The sequence below is a fragment of the Myotis nattereri genome (assembly GCF_964212035.1).
Source record: "Myotis nattereri genome assembly, chromosome: X".
Lineage (NCBI taxonomy): Eukaryota > Metazoa > Chordata > Mammalia > Chiroptera > Vespertilionidae > Myotis > Myotis nattereri.
Genome location: NC_138078.1, coordinates 99,162,257 through 99,181,524, shown reverse-complemented (window position 1 = coordinate 99,181,524; position 19,268 = coordinate 99,162,257). Strand labels below are relative to the sequence as shown.

At 36.9% G+C, this 19,268-nt stretch overlaps 1 protein-coding gene across 2 annotated transcripts in view; it reads right to left on the bottom strand.

Moving 5' to 3' along the window:
* COL4A5 (collagen type IV alpha 5 chain) overlaps positions 1-19,268 on the bottom strand; it is a gene marked incomplete at both ends in the record, with an annotated part of 331,327 nt that overhangs the window by 170,319 nt on the left and 141,740 nt on the right. For both annotated transcript variants that reach the window (XM_081115359.1, XM_081115360.1), the window contains one exon: positions 15,551-15,610. In XM_081115359.1, the coding sequence (XP_080971485.1) occupies positions 15,551-15,610 (60 nt within the window). The remainder of the gene's footprint in view (positions 1-15,550; positions 15,611-19,268) is intronic.

Genomic DNA, 19,268 nt, shown 5'->3' with positions numbered 1-19,268 from the left:
GAAGAGCCGCATGTGGCTCGCGAGCTGCAGTTTGCCAACCACTGTCCTAGAGGTTATAATACAGTAGACTTTTATTCATATCTCCAGTGTGTATATGTGAGTGTGTGTGTACACATGTGTGTGGTAAACACTAAGTTTTGTCTAGATATCTTGGATAATTTTGTACAGAATAAATTCCTTATTATATTGAATCATACTATAATCTATATATATAAAAGCCAAATGACCAGAACAACGGAACAACCAGAACAACCAAAACGACCAGATGCTATGATGTGTACTATGGTGGCCAACTGATCCGATCGGGCCCCAATTGATCCCCCCAACCTCCCATGGCCCCTCCCCTCAGCCAGTCTACCCCTGATTAGCACCCCCTACCCCCGATGGCTGACCTCCCACAGCACCCCACCCTGGCTGGCCTGGCCCCAATCAGGCCCCGATCGGGGGCAGGGCTGGTGGCCAACCTCCTGCGGCCCCTCCCCCACATCAGCCTGGCCTTGATTGGCCCCTATTGGGGTGGGTCAGCTGGACCCACCATGCACAAATTTGTGTACCAAGACTCTAATATATATATATATATATATATATATATATATATATATATATTTTGAAAAATCTACTCTGGTCAGTTTCACCTTACTACTTCAAAACCACTAAAGCAAATGTTAGTCAATTAATGGTAGGACTAAAGATTCCTGTAGTTTTGACAATTATTATTGACATATTACTACATGTTTCTATAAAAATATCTCTTTTAATGGACATAAGACACTGGGGGGTAGGGGAGGCTAGGGGACTGTCTAGGGTGGGGGGATAAAATGGACACATATGTAATACCCTTTGTAATACTTTAAGCAATAAATTTAAAAAAAGACAATAAATAAATAAATAAATAAATAAAAACAATAAAAAAATCTCTTTTAATTTTAATTAGTCATATAATTATGATAACTTAGTTTTCATCAACATCAACTTAATTATTTTGAAGGAAATAGAGGGAGGGAAGAGAAAAAAAAGATTTAAAAGTTTTAGTTTTGAATTACCTCAAATTATTACATAGCCCATTCCTGATAGAACTGGCAGTAGAAATCTGATCACATGTGCCAGTCAGAAAGGAAGTTAGAAGGAAAAAAAAACACCTAGTTCTAGTAGATTTCCCTATGTGGGATCTTTGCTAGTATTTAGAGCCTATCTCAGCCAAAACTTGAGGATAGTGCTTAAAGAGAGGTATATTTTCTGATAATTGCTATCTGGGTTATAGATGAGAAAGGAATAAACTAGAAATTGAAATTAGAGGATGCTAAAAATTTTAATTGTGTTGGTATCAATGAAATCATATACCAATAAATTATATATTGTGAAATCTCATCACACTATAGTCAAACTAGAGGACTGGTGCATGAAATTTGTGCATGGGTCAGGTCCCTAGGCCTAGCCGGTGATCAGGGCCAATCAGCTTTCTCGCCTCCCCTCCTCCTCCTCCTTCCCTTGCCACCTGCGCACTGCCACCATGCAGTTCCCCCACCTCCCCACCTCCCTGCCTCCTCCTTCCCTCGATTCCTCAGCACCTGCTGCTGCCCCACCACCACTGGTCACCTGCCATGTTCCGCACCGCCCCCTGGTGGTCATGCACATCATAGTGAGCAATCAAACTCTTGGTCTCATGATTGAACTCCCGAGGGGACACTTTGCATATTAACCTTTTATATATATAGACTAGAGGCCCGGTGCACAAAAATTTGTGCACTCGGGGGAAGGGGGGGTCCCTCAGACCGGCCTGTGCCCTCTTGCAGTCTGGGACCCCTCGGGAGATAACAACCTGATGGCTTAGGCCTGCTCCCGGGTGGTAGAGGGCAGGTCCAATCCCTAGGTGCAGCCCATGGTCGGGCTCAGAGCAGGGCCGATTGTGGAATTGGGGCGCCTTCCCCTGTCATGCACAGAGCAGGGCAGATTGGGAGGTTGCGATGCCACCCTGAGTCACGCTCAGGGTAGGGCCGATTGGGGGTTTGGGGCACCGCCCCCTGTCACACTCAAGGCAGGGTCGATGGGGAGGTTGCAGCGCCACCCCCTGTCACACACAGAGCAGGGCCAATCAGGGGGTTGGGGCTCCTTACCCTGTCATGCACAGAGCAGGGTCAATCAGGGGGTTGGGGAGCTCCCCCCCATCATGCACAGAGCAGGGCCGATCAGGAGGTTGGGGAGCTCCCCCCCATCATGCACAGAGCAGGGCCGATCAGGAGGTTGGGGAGCTCCCCCCTGTCACTCACAGAGTAGGGCCAATAGGGGAGTTGGGGCGCTGCCCTCTATCACCCACAGAGCAGGGCCGATCAGGGGGTTGGGGCGCTGCCACTGTCACACTCAGGGCAGGGCCGATGGGGAGGTTATGGCTCTACCCCGTCACACACAGAGCAGGGCCCGTGGGGGGGAGGTGCTTAGGGCGCCGCCCCCTGTCACACACAGAGCTGCAGGGCAATCAGGGGGTTTGGGCGCTGCCCCCTGTCACGCTGATCCCGGTGCCGGGAGGCATATTACCCTTTTACTATATAGAATAGAGGCCTGGTGTATGGGTGGGGCTGGCTGGTTTGCCCTGAAGGGTGTCCTGGATCAGGGTGGGAGTCCCCACTGTGGTGCCAGGCCAGTCTGGGTGAGGGGATGATGGCTGTTTGCAGCTGGTCACACCCCATTCAGGGTGGGGGTCCCCACTGGGGTGCCTGGCCAGCCTGGGTGAGGGGATGATGGCCGTTTGTAGCTGGTCACATACCCTTCAGGGTGGGGGTCCCCACTAGGGTGCCTGGCCAGTCTGGCTGAGGGGCTGAGGGCCGTTTTCAGGCTGATGGGTGACTGAAGCTCCCAAGCGCTCCTTTGTTTCTTTTTTTTTTATTCTGGGCCAGCTTTAGCTCTGAGGCCTTGGCTGCTGAAAACAGGTTTCTGGCCTTTGTTTACCATCTGTATTTCATACAATGTTGCGGTCCGGCTGGCTGAAGCTCTGCTGAGTAAAGCAGGTTTCTGGGTTTTTTTTAGCTTCTTTATTCACAACATAGTTGCTTAGAGTTGCAGCTGAGAGGCCGGCAAGTCAGGCGGGGAACGTTGGAGTTCTCTGTCACTGAAGCAAGCAAGGCTCCCTGTTCGCATCAGCTGCCTGGCTGCCGGCCACCATCTTGGCTTCCAGTTAATTTGCATATCTCGGCCCTACTCTGTGAGTGACATGGGGATTAGCCAATGGGAAGGGTAGCGGTCGTACGCCAATTACCATGTTTCTCTTTTATTAGTGTAGATAATGTGGTCCTATGTAGCTGACTGAGTAATATAACCAAGAAAGATAGAAGGGAAGCTCCTGGAGAGTAGCCAAAAGAATTGCAGGACCAATCCCTAACCTTAGAAATGTAGAAAGTTTCCTGCAGTATAAACTATAGAGACTTCCATGAGGAGAGTGTGAGGGAGGTCTTTTACCTAATTCCTAATATAGATGTTAGGTAGCAGACATTTGTTGTATGCCTACCCTTTGCTACCAGCTGTCAGGAAATAATTTAATCTAAATTTTACAGTAATTTGCTAACACAAACAGAAAATGGCATACTGTGTCTATATATGAGGGTCAAACTTGAAAAAAAAAAACAAACAAAACAACACACCTCGTTTTTGCTGCCTGCCCATATTTGGGTAAAAATTATGTTTGTATTTCTTTGTGAAATAAACTTCTCTCTCTCTGCCTATCCCTTAAATATTGGTATTACTCTGAATTCCTTTTCTGATCCTTTCTCTTTCTTTCTCTGAGAAATCTCAAATATCACCACATTTTTTCCTAAAAGCTTAGCTCACAGGGCCAACTGTCTTAAATATCTACACTTGAATATCACGCAGGCAACTACAACTTAGCAGAAATAATAGCAGCCAAAATGTATTGCTTATTTTCAACATGTCAGAGTTTATTCTAAATTCTTTCCATATTTTTATCCTATTTAACCCTCTCAATGACAATATGACATAAATATTATTACTTCCATTTTACACAAGAAGAGTTAGCACAAAGAGAAGTTGTATAATTTCCCCCAAAGCAAGCTTAATATAAACAAACAATTAAATTCGTTAACTTTCTACCTTATTCCCTATTCCAGGAAATAAAGCAACCCCACTACCTCAGGCAGAAATTTGTTAAAATCTTGACTCCACCATCTTTATTACCTCTTCATCTAATCAATCATGCTCTCTTCATTATTGTATTGCTAATGCCCAACATAAAAAACTATTCAATAAGTATTCATTCAATGAATGAACTTTCTTAATGGATTATATAAAATGCAGCCACTTTGGAAGACAGTTGGAGGTGTCTTACAAAATTAAATACGTTCTCTAATATTTTTATGGTTTCCCATCTTATGTTTAAGTCCTTTATCCATTTTGAGTTTACATTTGTGTATGTATGGTACAGGTTGGTGGCCTAGTTTAATTTTCTTTGTATGTATCTGTCCAATTTTCCCAACACCATTTACTGAAGAGACTGTCTTGACTCCATTGTATGCTCTTGCCTCCTTTGTCAAATATTAATTGAGCTAATTTGTTCGGGTCGATTTCTGGGTTCTCTATTCTATTTTATTGATCTATATGTCTGTTCTTGTGCCAGTACCAGGCAGTTTTGAGAACAGTGGTTTTGTAATACAGCTTGATATCTCGTATTGAGATCCCTCCTACTTTGTTCTTCTTTTTCAGGATTGCTGCAGCTACCCAGGGTCTTTTTTTATTTTTTTATTCCAGATGAATTTTTGGAGAGTTTGTTCTAGGTCTGTGAAATATGCCATTGGTATTTTACTGGGGAGTGCATTGAAACTACAGATTGCTTTGGGTAGTATGGACATTTTAATGATGTTGATTCTACCAATCCATGAACACGGTATGTTCTTCTATCTGTTTATGTCTTCCTCTATTTTTTTTTTCAGTGTCCTGTAGTTTTCTGAGTACAGGTCTTAGTTAAGTTTATTCCTAGGTATCTTAATTTTTTTGGTGTAATGGTCAATAGAATACTATGCTGCTGTAAAAAGGAAGGAACTCTTACCATTTGCAACAGCACGGATGGAGCTGGAGAGCATTATGTTAAGCAAAATATGTCAGTCAGAGAAAGATAAATATCACATGCTCTCACTCATTTGTGGATTATAATGAACAACACAAACTGATGAACAAAAACAGATCCAGAGACAAAGAGGCATTGATCAGATGCTCAAACTTCAGAGGGAAGGTAGGGGAGGGTGGGGATAAGGGGGAGAGATCAACCAAAGGACTTGTATGAATGGACACAGACAACAGGGGGGTGAGGGCATGAACGGGAATGGGGTGAGGGGGCAATGGGGGGATAAGGACACATGTGTAATATCTTAATCAATAAAGAAAAAAAAGAGATGAAAAAAATAACTAAATATGATCCAGCAAAAACACTCCTTGGTATTTACCCAAAGGAGTGTAAAACTTATGTCCACACAAACACCTGCACACAAGTGTTTATAACAGCTTTATTCATGTTTGTCAAAACTTGGAAGCAACCCAGATATCCTTCAACAAGTGAATGGATAAAAATACTGTGGTACATCCAGACAATGGTATATTATTCAGCACTAAAAAAAAAAAAAAAAATCTAAACCATAAAAAGGCATAGAGGAACGTTAAATGTGTGTTGCTAAGTGAAGATGCCAATGTACAAAGGCTACATATTGTATGATTCTAGCTATATGACATTCTGGAAAGGCAAAGCTATTGAAATAGTGAAGTGACCGTTGGTTGCCAGAAGTGGGTGTGAGGGTAGATAAATCGGTAGAGCACAGGGGATTTTTAGGGCAGTGAAAATACTCTGTATGATAATATAATGATGGATACATATCATTATACATTTGTCCAAACCCACAGAATGAATAATACCAAGAGTTTACTCTAAGGTAAACTATGGGCCGTGGGTAATAATGATGCATCAATGTAGATTCATCAATTGCTACATGTGTACTACTGTGGGGGGGGATGTGAGGGTTTGAGAAACTATGTATAAGTATGTAAGTGTGGGGGCAGAGGGATCTCTGGGAAGTATCTGTATCTTTCTTTAAGTTTTGCTCTGAAATTAAAACAGCTCTAAAATAGAAAGTCTTTAATCAAAAATATTAAAATGAACATTATAAATATTAATTTTTTTCTTTTCCCCACTTTTAAATATCTTCCTCATACCTCTATTTACCTATCCCCACCCCAGGCAAAGATTGATTTTCTTTCTGTCAGCATAGAAGTTTTCATTTTCTAGAATTATATATAAATGGAATTATACAGAATGCACTCACTTTGTCTAACTTTTCACTCAGCATATTTATTTTGAGATTCAGACCTATTGTGGTGTGTCTCAATAGGTCGATCCTTTTTATTGTTGAATAAGATTCCATTGTATAAATATACTAAATTTTTTTAATTCATCCATCTGGTAATGGGCAGTTGAGTTGTTTCCTGTTTTTGGTTATTGCAAATGAAGCTACCATGAACTCATATACAAGTTTTTTATGTAGACATATACTTTCATTTCTCATTGGTAAAGGCCTAGGAAGATGGGGTCATATTATACTTTTATGTTTAACTTTTTAAGAAGCTGTCAAAATGTTTTCCAAAGTGTCTGCAGCATTTTAGATTCACACCATCAATCTATGATAGCTCTAGTTGCTCCACATCCTTTCCTATACTTGGTATGTTTCTGATTTAATATTTAGACATTCTAATGGGTTTATAGAACTACCTCATTATGGTTTTATTATGCATTTCCCTAATTAATAATGTTGAATAACTTTTCATATGTTTATCTGCCATTTATAAATATTCTTTGGTGAAGTTTCTTAAAATCTTTGGCCCATTTGTTTCTAATTTAATATTATTTGGGGATTTTTAATTAAGTTTTGAGATTTCTGCTCTTATTACATTTATTGGGGTGAAATTGGTTAATAAAATTATGTAGGTTTCAGGTGTACAATTCTTAATACATCATCTGCATATTGTATTGTGTGTTCACTACCCTAAGTCAAGTTTCCTTCCATAACCATTTATCCCCCCTATATCCTCTTCTACCTACCTTCATTCCCCTTTCCCTCTGATAATCACCATACTGTTATCTGTGTCTATGAGGTTTTCTCCCTTAATCTCTTCATCTTTTTTCAGATTTCTTTTTATATGTTGGATGCAAGACTTATATTTGATATGTGATTTGCAAACATTTTCTTCTTAGACTGTGAATTGTCTTTTCATTCTTTTAACAATGTCTTTGGAAAAGAATAAATTCTTAATTTTGATGAAATAGAATCTATCTGTCTTTTCTTTTATGGATCATGTTTTTGGTGTAAAATCTAAGAAATATCTGCCTAAAGGTCAAAAGGATTTTTTTCTATGATTTATTCTGAAGGATTTATAGACTTATGTTTAAATTTAGAATTATGATACATTTTGAGTTAATTTTTATATAGAGTTCAAACAAGGAGTTAAAGTACATTTTTGTTCAATGTGCATATTCAATTCTTTCAGTAATATTTGTTGAAAAGATTATTTTTCTACACTGAATTGCCTTTGCACTTTCGTCAAAAAAATCAGTTCCTCATACAACCGTGGACTCTTTATTCTGTTCTATTCATCTGTATGGCTTTCCTTCTCCTATCATGTTTACTGTAGTTTTATAGTTACTTGGAATTGCTTTTCATCTGTAGACAAATTTGGAGAGAATTGGCCCATTAATGATATTGACTCTTCTAATCCATGAACATGATATATATTTCCATTAATTCAGATCTTCTTTTATTACTGCCAGCAATATTTTTTTTTTAGATTTTAGTGTACAGGAATTGCACATTTTGTCTGATTTATTCCTATGTATTTGAAAATTTTATGCTAATATGAAAGATGATTTTATAATTCCAATTTCCTATTTTTTCATTGTTAGAACATAGAAATATAACTGATTTTGGTTTATTGATCTTGTTTTATTAGTTTTATTTATTCTGTGATCTTTTTAAACTCACAAATTTTAAGAGTATTTTAATATTGCCCATTAATTTTTCTACATTGACAAATCATGCCATCTACAAAAAAAAGACAGTTTTTCTTCTTCCTTTCCAGTAGTCTCATCCTACTTCACTGGCAGATTTAAATAGAAGTAGTGAGAACAGACATATTTCTGATCTTAGGAGAAAGGAATTCCATCTTTCTCCATTGAGCATAATTTAAGCTGAAGGGGTTTGGTAGATGTCACTTAAGGTCAAGAAAACCCCTTCTATTCTTAATTTGCTGAGAGGTTTTTTTGTTTGTTTGTTTGTTTCTTAATCAGAGACAGATAATGAGTTTTGTTAAATGTTTTCTCTGCATCTATTGAGATAATTATATGGTGGACTTATACTAAGTTTTAATTTTTTATTCTTTTTTAATATGGTGGATTACAATTTTTGATTTTCAAATGGTAAACCAACTAAGGATTCCTGGCATAAGCCCCACTTAGTAATAATATATTATTCACTTTATATTCTACTAGAAGCCCATTGCACGAAGATTCGTGCAATAGGCCTTCCTTCCCCTGGCTGATGGCACTGGTTTTCCTCCGGAAACCAGGACCCAGGCCTTTGGTCCGGCCGCAGTGGAGAAGCCAAGCCTCTTCAGTCTTCAGTCTTCAGTCTTCACCCTGGCTGGAGTCCTCAGTCTTCGCATTGTGCCTGTGTATGCAAATTAACCGCCATCTTTGTTGTGTTAATTTGCATAGTTACTCTGGCTGGTGTGCATAGTGGAGTGACACCAATTTGCATGTTTCTCTTTTATTACTGTAGATTGGATCTGACTTCTTAAAATTTTGTTAAAGATTTCTGCATCTACATTAAAATGAGAAAAATTAGTTGTAGTTTTATGATTTTGTAATTTTGTCTTTGTCTAGTTTGGGTAATAGGACATATTAGTTCATAAAATTAGTTGGGCATCAGTCTATTTTCTGAAAGAGTTTATGAAAAATTGATATTGTTTCTTATACAAATGTTTCATTTAATTCACCAGTGAAAATTTTGGTCTGGAATCTTTTGTGTGTGGGAAGTGTTTGAGAGTTTAATTTCCTTAGTAAATGTAGGGCTACTCATATTTATTTGAGTTAGTTTGTAAGTTAGTTTTAGGTCATGTTGTTTCTCAAATTATTTTTCCATCTCTCCTAAGTTGTTGAATTTATTGTTATAAAATTGTAAAGTTGTTTATAATATTCCTTTATTTTTTCATATTTGTATTATTATTCCTAAAATTGGTTACTTGTGTTTTCTATTTTCTTATCAGTCATGCTAACAAGCAATTAACAAATTTTGGCTGTATAATGTTTTCCTTTTATTTTCTAGTCCATATATTTTTATTTCTCCTTTTGTCCTTATTATTTCTTATTTTAAATTGAAATTGCTTGCCCTTTTATAGTTTCTTAACTGGGAAACTTAAATCACTGATTTGAAATCTCTCTTCTTATTTCTTATTTATTTATTTATTTACTTATTTTGTTTTTTTGTGAGGGAGAAAAAATTCTTTATTGATAAATAGGTTACAGTAAAATAAAGTGATGTGTTTTTTGGGGAATAAAAACTCTGAGTCTTAGTGCCTCTCCACCCCGCCTCTAGCTCTTGGCTTCTGCCTTCACCCTGGTCTCTTTGGATGATGAGGCCGTGGTGGACATGCCAGGCCTTCTTGGGCCCCTGGGGACCTCTATCTTCCTGGTCAGTGGTTCAGGTACCATCTTGGACTTGCTGTCCTTAGGAGCAGCAGCAGCTTTGGCTTTCGATCCTTTCCGGGCCCCTGGGCAGTGGCCTCTTTAAGGACCTTGTTCCCTGTCTTCTTTTTTGGCTGGAGACGTCACACCATTTTCACTCTTGGGGACTGTGGTTTTTGAGCTCCGAGTCCCAGTTTTGGTTTTCCTATGGGCCTTGGCATCTGGGCTGTCCTTCTTGTCTTTAATCTTGAACTTCCCATGGGGCCCGCTGGCACCAGGAGGGGTCTCAGTGCCTTGTCTGGCTGTTGGGGGGCCTTCCTGGCCTTGCCCCTCTTTTTTTAAAAAAAAAATAGGCATTTAAAGCTATTTTTCACTAAACCCTGCTTTAATTCAATACCACAATTCTCAGTATATTGCTTTTCAGTCATTATGCAACTTAAAGTATTTTCTATTTTTCCTTGTGATTTCTTCCTTGCTCTATCAGTAATTTAGAATGGTGCTTTCTAATTTCTAAATAATTAGGGATTTTTGACATATCTTATTGTTACTGATTTCTTATTCATTACATGTGGTAAGATAATATACACTGATGTTTTCAATATTTTGATATTGATAGGGTCTCATTTTATTGCCCATTATATAGTCTATCATGGAGAAAATTTCATATACCTTTGAAAAAATTTACATTCTGTAGTTATTGGATATAGGACTCTATATATGTCAGTTAGGCCTAGATTGTTAGCAGTGTAATTCTAACCACCTATACCTTTACAAATTTTTTTTCATAGTTATTGTGCCAATGACAAATAGGAGTATTAGCATCTATAACTATGATTGTGGATTTGTCTATTTCTCTCTTTAATTCTGTCAGTTTGGGCTTCTGTTGTTATGCTTTTCTTTTCTTTTTTTTTGTTTTGTTTTGTTTAAATTCTCACCTGAGGATATGCTGTTGTTGTTATTGTTTTTATTGATTTCAGAGAGAGAGAGAAGCATTGATGTTTGGTTGCCTCCCATATGCACTCCAATCGGGAATTGAATCCACAGCCTAGGTATGTGCCCTGACCAGTAATCAAACCCATAATCTTTTGGTTATGATGAATCTTTTCAGATGAAACTCCAACCAACTGAACCACCCTGCCAGGGCTGTTGTTATGCTTTTGAAGCTTTGTTGTTATGGCTTAAACAGTCTTTTAGCCTGAAGAAATTTATTTTAGTGCAAATATGCTGATGAAAAATTTTCTCATGTTTTATGACCAGAAAATGTCTTAAATTTGCTTTTGTTTTTATGTGTATTTTCACTGTATATGCAGATATTTTCAATGATGATTTTTTAAATTAAATTTTGGTAGGGTGACATTAGTCAACATGAACATATAGTTTTCATGTGTGGATTACTAATTTACATAATCTGTATATAGGAACATGTGCCCACCACCCAAAGTCAAATCTTCTCCTGTCACCTCATATTAGAACCGCTTTCTCCCTCTACTCCCCTTCCTCTGGAAACCACCACACTGCAGTTTGTTCATAAGTTTCAGTTTTATATTCCACATATGAGTTAAATAATGTAGTTCTTGCTTTTTCTGTCTGACTTATTTCACTTCGCATAATGTTCTCAAGGTCCATCCATGTTGTTGTAAATGAGGCTATTCCATCCTTTCTTATGGCCACATAGTACTCGATTGTGTATCTATACCACATCTTCTCTATCCAGTCCTCTATTGTAGGGCACTTTGGCTGTTTCAAACTCTTGGCCACTGTGAATAATGCTGCAGTGAACATAGGGGTGCATATATCTTTGCATATAAATGATTTAGAGTTTTTTGAGTATATACCCAGGAGTGGGATTGTTGGATCATATGGTAGCTCTATTTTTAATTTTTTGAGGAATCGCTAGACTGCCTTCTATAGTGGTTGTACCAGTCTACGTTCCAACCAGCAGTCAATGAGGGTTCCCTTTTTTCACAACCTCTCCAACACTTGTTGTTGCTTGTCTTATTGATATTGGCCACTCTAACTGGTATAAGGTGGTATCTCATTGTAGTTTTAATTTGCATTTCCCTGATTGCCAGTGAGGTTGAACATCTTTTCATATATCTATTGGCTGTTTGTATGTCTTCTTGGGAGAGGTGTATTTTCAGGTCCTCTGCCCACTTTTTGATTGGATTATTTATTTGTTTGGTATGGACCTTGATGGTAGAGAACATTTTATGGACTTGACCCCAAAGGAAAGGAGGTAAAGGCAAAAATAAATGAATGAGACTATATCAAACTGAAGAGCTTCTGCACAGCAAAAGAAACTGACAACAAAACAAACAGGCAGCCAGCCAGATGGGAGATAATGTTTGCAAACAGCAGTTCTGAAAAAGTTTTAATTTCCAAAATATATGAAGAATTTGTAAAACTCAATGATGTTATTGTGCCCCAGTATATAATGTGTATTTTTTCTTTAGCTTCTTCCCGATTTTTTTAAATCACAGATTTATTTTTTTTCTCAGTAGATTCATTATGATGTGCCTGGGTGTAGTTTTCTTTGTTTTTATCCTGTGTGGGTTGTGCTGGACTTCTTAAATTTATGTTATTTTGTAAATTTATATTTTTCACCAAGTGAGCAAAATTCTTGCCATTACTACTGCCTCATTAATTATTACTATTATTACTCCCCTGTTTTTTTCCTCCTGTTCTTATAGGATTCCATTTATATTTGTATTAAGTCATTTAATACTGTCTCACAGGTCACTGAGGACCTATGCTTTTCTTTCTCTTTGTTCTTCAGATTGGATCTTTCTTCTAATGTATTTTTAACTTCACTGATCCCTTCTTCAGTCATCTCCATCCTGCTGTTAAAAGCCCATCTGGTAAATTGCTCTTTCTTATATTTTGCTTTTTAAATGTAGATTTTCCTCTTTCTGTCATTTTCCAGAGCTCTGTTATGATTCTCTGTTCATTCATTCTGAGCTGATTTCTCTTTAAAATAATAAATATATTTAACCTATTAGCTTTAAATTACTGTTTAGAATTTCTAACATCTGTGTTATTTCAAGTTAGTTATCATTGACTGAACTTTTTCTGGCTATGGGTCACTTTTACCTGCTATCTCTTATGTCTAGTACGTTTTAATTGCATACTGGACATAGTAGTTAATATGTAGACATCATGGATTCCTTTTCTGCCTCTGGAAAGTATTGAAATTTTATTTCAGGAAATAGTTAACTCAGCTGAACTAAATCTTAAAACTCTGTTTTCCCTTCACTGGACAGTAATTAAATTTTATGTTTAGTTATTTCATTCTTCTAGCCATTCCTTTTTGCTGGGTTGTATGAATCCTCCTTTACATGTAAGTTTCAGGATTCAAACAAGAGTTTGTGTGGAGTTAAGAAGCAGAATTTTTTGGCTATCCCCTTTGTGGCTCCCTTCATTCCAGCATAACCCCCATCACTTCAAAACCATTCTGGCATCCTCACTTCTGTCCTCTGACTTCTCAAGCCAGTAAGACTGTGGCATAGTGTCTGGTTTCTGACCATCCTATGCCATGCAGATTGAACAGTGCACTCAGGAGAAAAGCAACATAAATGCAAACTTGCCCAGTGTAGTTCCTTTCTTTCAAGGGTAGAATCCTTTCTCCTTTTTTTTTTTTTTTAAAAAAATTTTTGGTCACTCTCCTGTGCCATTAAATAGCTATTATGTTTTGTCCAGAGTGTATACTTCTTATCCCAAGAAGACTTAATCTGATAAAAGTCACTGTAACAATATAAGAAATTAATCACTCTTATTTTATTTACCATTACAGATAGCACCATTACTATAAAACTACTCCCCTCAAACTATGTTATTCAAATAGATATTCAGCATAACACTATTTGATTAATATATAGTAGTATCACTTTATCCATGGGGGTACATTCCAAGACCTTCAGTTGATGCCTGTAAACACATATAATACTGAACCTTATACATAGTTTTTGCTCATACATACATACATACTTATAATAAAGGCTAATTCATAAATTAGGCACAGTAGAAGATTACCAATAATAACTAATAATAAGATTGAACAATTATAACAATATTAGTGGCCTGGTGCATGAAATTCGTGCACATTAAAAGGGAATTAATTAGCGGAAATATTTTAATATTGCTATTTGCCCTTTCTCTATAATAGAAGTGTCAGAGATGAAAGAAAATTAGTAAAATGTATATGAAAATCTCCCTCCTCCTGTCAGAGTCTGGGCATGCTGCAGGACCCAGAGTCAAGTCCCCACCAGCCCATGTGTGCCTCGAAATAGCGCAAGACCCAGACCTGGCTGACCACACCCCTGTCAGGCCCTGCAGGGCGAGGGGTGCAGCCTCAGGTCCCTCGTCAAACCCCACCAGGGGGGTGGCGCAGCCTCAGGTCCCCGGCCCCGGTGCAAGGGCATGAGGGCGTGATGACCATTTGCATATAAGCTCTTTATTATATAGGATACTGTAATAAAAGTTATACGAATATGGTCTCTCTCACTCAAAATATCTTAGGATCCTGTAGTCACCCTTTTTTGTTATAATATGATATTCCTAAATGAAGTAAGGTGATTGACATAAGCCTTTTGATATAGTGTTAGGCAACTATTGACCTTCTGGTGATATGGTTAGTAAGTGACTAATGGACAGATACTGTATACAGCATGGATACACTGGACAGAGGACTGGTTAATATCTTGGACAGGATGGAGCATAATGGTGTAAGATTTCATCACTCTACCTAGAATGGCATGCAATTTAAAACTTATGAATTTCTTATTTCTGGAATTTTTTATTTAATATTTTTTAACCTCAGAAGACTGTGGGTAAATAAAACAATGGAGAATAAAACCATGAATAAAGGGGGACTACTGTAATAGGTGGTCTATTAAGAGAAAAGTGGGTTACATGATCAAATGGAGCTTGGAAATATAGCATTGCAAAACAAAGAGGTTTCTTTACTCCAGAACTTTTAAAGGCATTAATATGCCAGTGAACCTTTACATTTCTAAATGGAATATGGTCTTGAGATAGTGTCCCAAACTTTTTCATATGTAATTAGTAGCATTCACTTGTTTATTCAAAAATATTTATTGAGCCCAAAGAGTGGAAGCTAGAGTATAATCAATCCCCTTTCTCCTTAAAATTCTCATAGGGCCACAATTGACTATCTCTTTTTAATCTTCCAATTTTAATGTGAGTCACTGACTCAAAGTGGCTAGGTTTATGCTATTTAATCCTCACCAATACTTTGTAATCATCATATGTATACAACAGGGGTGTTGTTGTGGAACAGTGAGATAAAAATAGAGATTCACCAATCATTAACTTACATAGACTACATAAGTATACACAAAGTTGTCTAGCATGGTATCCAGCACGGATTAGTAGCCTGATAAATGTTTGGTTCCTTCTTAAGTGTTTTTTCTCTTCTTTTGGTTATTAAGTGCTTTCAACAAGATTGATCACAGGTTGATAGACTATAGATCTCAAGTAAAATACAGTCAGAAGTTTGTTTTATCTAGTCCAAGAGCTAAAAATATTTTTTACACTTTAAAAAAAATATTTCAAAGAGAGAAATATGTGACAGAGATGTTACTGGGTCACAAAACCTAAAACATCTATTTTATGGCCTTTTACAGAAAATATGTTTTGATCCCTGCAACAATTAGTCTAATCCTTACAACTATCTACAATAAGCACTAGAATAGAATTCATTTTACTTACTTAGGTGCTGAGGTAGAAACGCTGTTTTTTAAAAAACAATATTAAAAACATTATTTTTCTGTTTTTCCTATATTTTCAAAGGCCCATCTCAGATCTTACCTTTTCTCCTTTTATAGCACTACAGTCACACTTTGATCCTGGAGAACACCCATAGCAAGCCTATAAAGAAGGAGAAATGAGGAGAAAAATCATTAAATATAAACCTGAAAACCAGACTGACTAACATCTCAACTGAATTCAACAATTCAAATTTATAAACAAATACTGGAAAAACATTGTTGACGATATCCCCCTTCACCTTTTTCACCCCTTCCCTTCTAGTAACCATTACTTTGGTTTCCGTTTCTATTAGTCTATTTTTGTGTTGTTTTGTTTGTTTAGATTCCACATATAAGTGAAATTATATGGTATTTGTCTCTCTCAACCTGACTTACTTTACTTAGTATAATGCCCTCTAGAACCCCCACATTGTCAAAAATGGCAAGATTTCATTCTTTTTTATTGCTGTGGAACATTGCATTGTGTAGGTAAATATATCATTCATCCACTCATTTATCAATGGACACCTCAGTTGTTTCCATATCTTGGATATTGCAAATAATGCTGCAATAAACATAGGGGTACATATATCTTTGCAGATTAAGGTTTTCCTTTTCTTCAGATAAATATCCAGGAGTAGAATTGCTAGGTCATATGGTATATATTTTTAGTTTTTCAAGAGATCTCCATACTATTTTCCATAGTGGCTGCACCAATTTGAAGTCACACCAACAGTGCACAAGGGTTCCCTTTTGACCATATCCTTGCCAACACATGTAATACAGTGGGGTTTTGACTTATGAGTGTCCCGATTAACAAGTTTTTCGAGATACGAGCCGTCTCTTGGCCAATTTTTTGCTTTGAGTTGCGAGCTAAAATTCGGGTTACGAGCCAGCTTCAGATACCCTACCACTAGTTGGCGCAGCGAATGTCACAGTGAACGCCACAACATCAGCCCAGCATCACGTGTCTCACTCGTTCACTTTTTAATTTGACATACGAGTAATTTGAGTTACAAGCTCTGTCACGGAACAAATTAAACTTGTAAGTCAAGGCCCCACTGTATAACAATTTTTTTTTATAATTTTAAAGCAAAAATATATATTTTAAAAATGAAAAAGAAATTCATAAAACTTCTCTGTAATATGATTTGCCACTGTACAAGCTCCTAGGAACTCTTTTTTCCTCCTATCATCTCTTGTAAGAAATTACCTATTAATCCATATTAGCAGTAACCTTGGAAACTAGCCAAGAAGTTGTTTTTTCTCTGCATTCTTGAGCAATCATGGGGCATAAAATACATAATACTATCTTTAACCACAATTTTTTTTCTTTTCCCCCACTCTCTCATCTCTAGTAGCACAGTATTATCAGCTTCAAGATTTACTGAAAATGCTATTCCCACAACCTAACTGATTATAATAGCTACTACTAACAATTACATTCACTTATATTAATAATTGAGTTCCTGAAGCCAGAAAAATGTCTTCTTTTAAAATAAAGATTTATTAAACAAGAAAACAGATGACTTCTGCCTTCCAGAACTATACTTTACTCTGGCATGAAGCTTAATGGCTTAGAAAAATAAATAGTAATTAATTTAACATAGGCAGATACCTCAGTATTTATGTACAGTAAGATAGCATGCTTCTCATCAAATAAGAGAAACTTATGTAATGTATACACCAAATAATGTTTATCAATGCTCAGCCTTGGGAGCCTATAACTTAAAAAGTAACTTAGGGTCCTTCCCAACATTCCATGCTTTCCTTTACTCCAGTCATGACCAGATTATTGGGGAAGCCCAATGCTTATTGAAGTACTGAAATCATTCTTTTAGTTAGAACCCCTAACATGCTGAAATTCCTTTTACTAATTACCAATATAAGAACAAACAACAATGGCCTGATGTTGGGGGAATTTTTCACTTACATTCCAAGAAGCTGTTCGAGAAAAATATGTTTGTGCCTGGCCAGCATGTCTCAATAGTTGAGCATCGACCTGTGAACCAGGAGGTCACAGTTCAATTCCTGGTTATGGCACATGCCCCGGTTGCGGGATCAATCCCCAGCGGGGGGGCTTGCAGGAAACAGCCGATCAATGATTCTCTCCCATCATTGATGTTTCTATCTCTATCTCCCTTTCCCTTCCTCTCTAAAATCAATAAAAATATATTAAAAATATGTTTGTGACATTTCTTGTGGTTTTTGTTGTTCTGTATTTCTCTTTGAGACAGGGAGAGGAAGGGGAATGGAGAGAGAGAGAGAGAGAGAGAGAGAGAGAGAGAGAGAGAGAGAGAGAATAAATTTGTTGTTCCACTTATTTATGCATTCATTGATTGTGTCTTGTATGTTCCCTGACTGGAGATTGAACCCACAACCTTGGCATATCAGGATCTCGCTCTAACCAAGTGAGCTATGCCCTGTTTGCCACATTTACAATCTAAAGTCTGTTATGCAGCCATTATTTATTATACATAGATGATGAGGTTTTGAACTCATGTTTTAGTATTATACATCAACTACATTACAGGTTAAATAGACTTATTTAGACTTACTCATCAAACATGAATTGAGTATTATTAGAGTCCAGAAAACTTGTTAGGCAATAAAGATGAATAAAACACAGGTCCTTCCAACATATATAACTAATTCAACACATACTTATTTGATCTACCTGTTATGTGACTATCACTATGTTATCTTAGGTGCTGGTAGCGATACAAAGACAGTAGTACTAGTATATCATTGCTCTCCAATGGGAAGGATAATTCCATACACAAAAATTACATTAGAGTGTTTCAGGAAAAGAGTGAATTTAAAATATATAATATTACTTTGTGTAGAAATGAATTCTAGATTTCAAAGTCCAAACTTTTAAATTTTGGGACATACTGATTCACAATAGCTGCCACTACTTAAAACATTTAGTAATTACAATTTTATTGAATTCAACTTAAAAATTTAATTTATATTCTATTTATTCAATTTAGGTTATAAAAACTCTAGTATTCAGAGTTTGGAGGACTTGGTGAAAAGGTGAAGAGGTTAAGAAATAAAAATTGGTAGTTAAAAAATAGTCATGGTGGTGTAAAGTACATCATAGGGAATATATAGTTAATAATATTGTAATAACTATGTATAGTGCCAGGTGGGTACTGGAAATATCAAGGATAATACTTTATAAAATATATTATTGTCTAAACATTAATATGTACATCAGAAACTAATAAAAATAATACTGAATGTAAGTTGTAATTGAAAATTAAAAATTTTTTAAATAAAGTAACCATTACTGTGTAAAAAAAAAAAAAGGCAATTGTAACACACACACCAACCACTAGATGTCGCTTTCCATGCAATTATAGTAGTGATGCCCATGAGGAAGTAGCCCCAATTTGACATCTGGTTAGCTTTCTACTAATATCTATTAATATCAATTAGGTGCCTAATAAATAAAGACTTAATATTAGGGCTATGAGTTGTAAAAAGTGTGTAGACATGAGTCCTGCCTTTAAGGAGCTTCCAATCTAGTTAAAGAAGAATTCTAGGTCCAAACAAATAAAAATAAAATACAACAGATTAATGATAAAGCAAACAATGGTAATAGAAAGAACTCTAAAATACAAGGAATATATCGTAAGTTTACCTCAGCAATTGAGTCATTAGAAGACTATGATCATTCCCATATACTCAGGCTCAGTTTTCACTTTGGTAAGAAGACAGAGATAGACAGAATGATCTTTTTAGGTAGCTTTCAGCCTTTACAGTCTGTGATT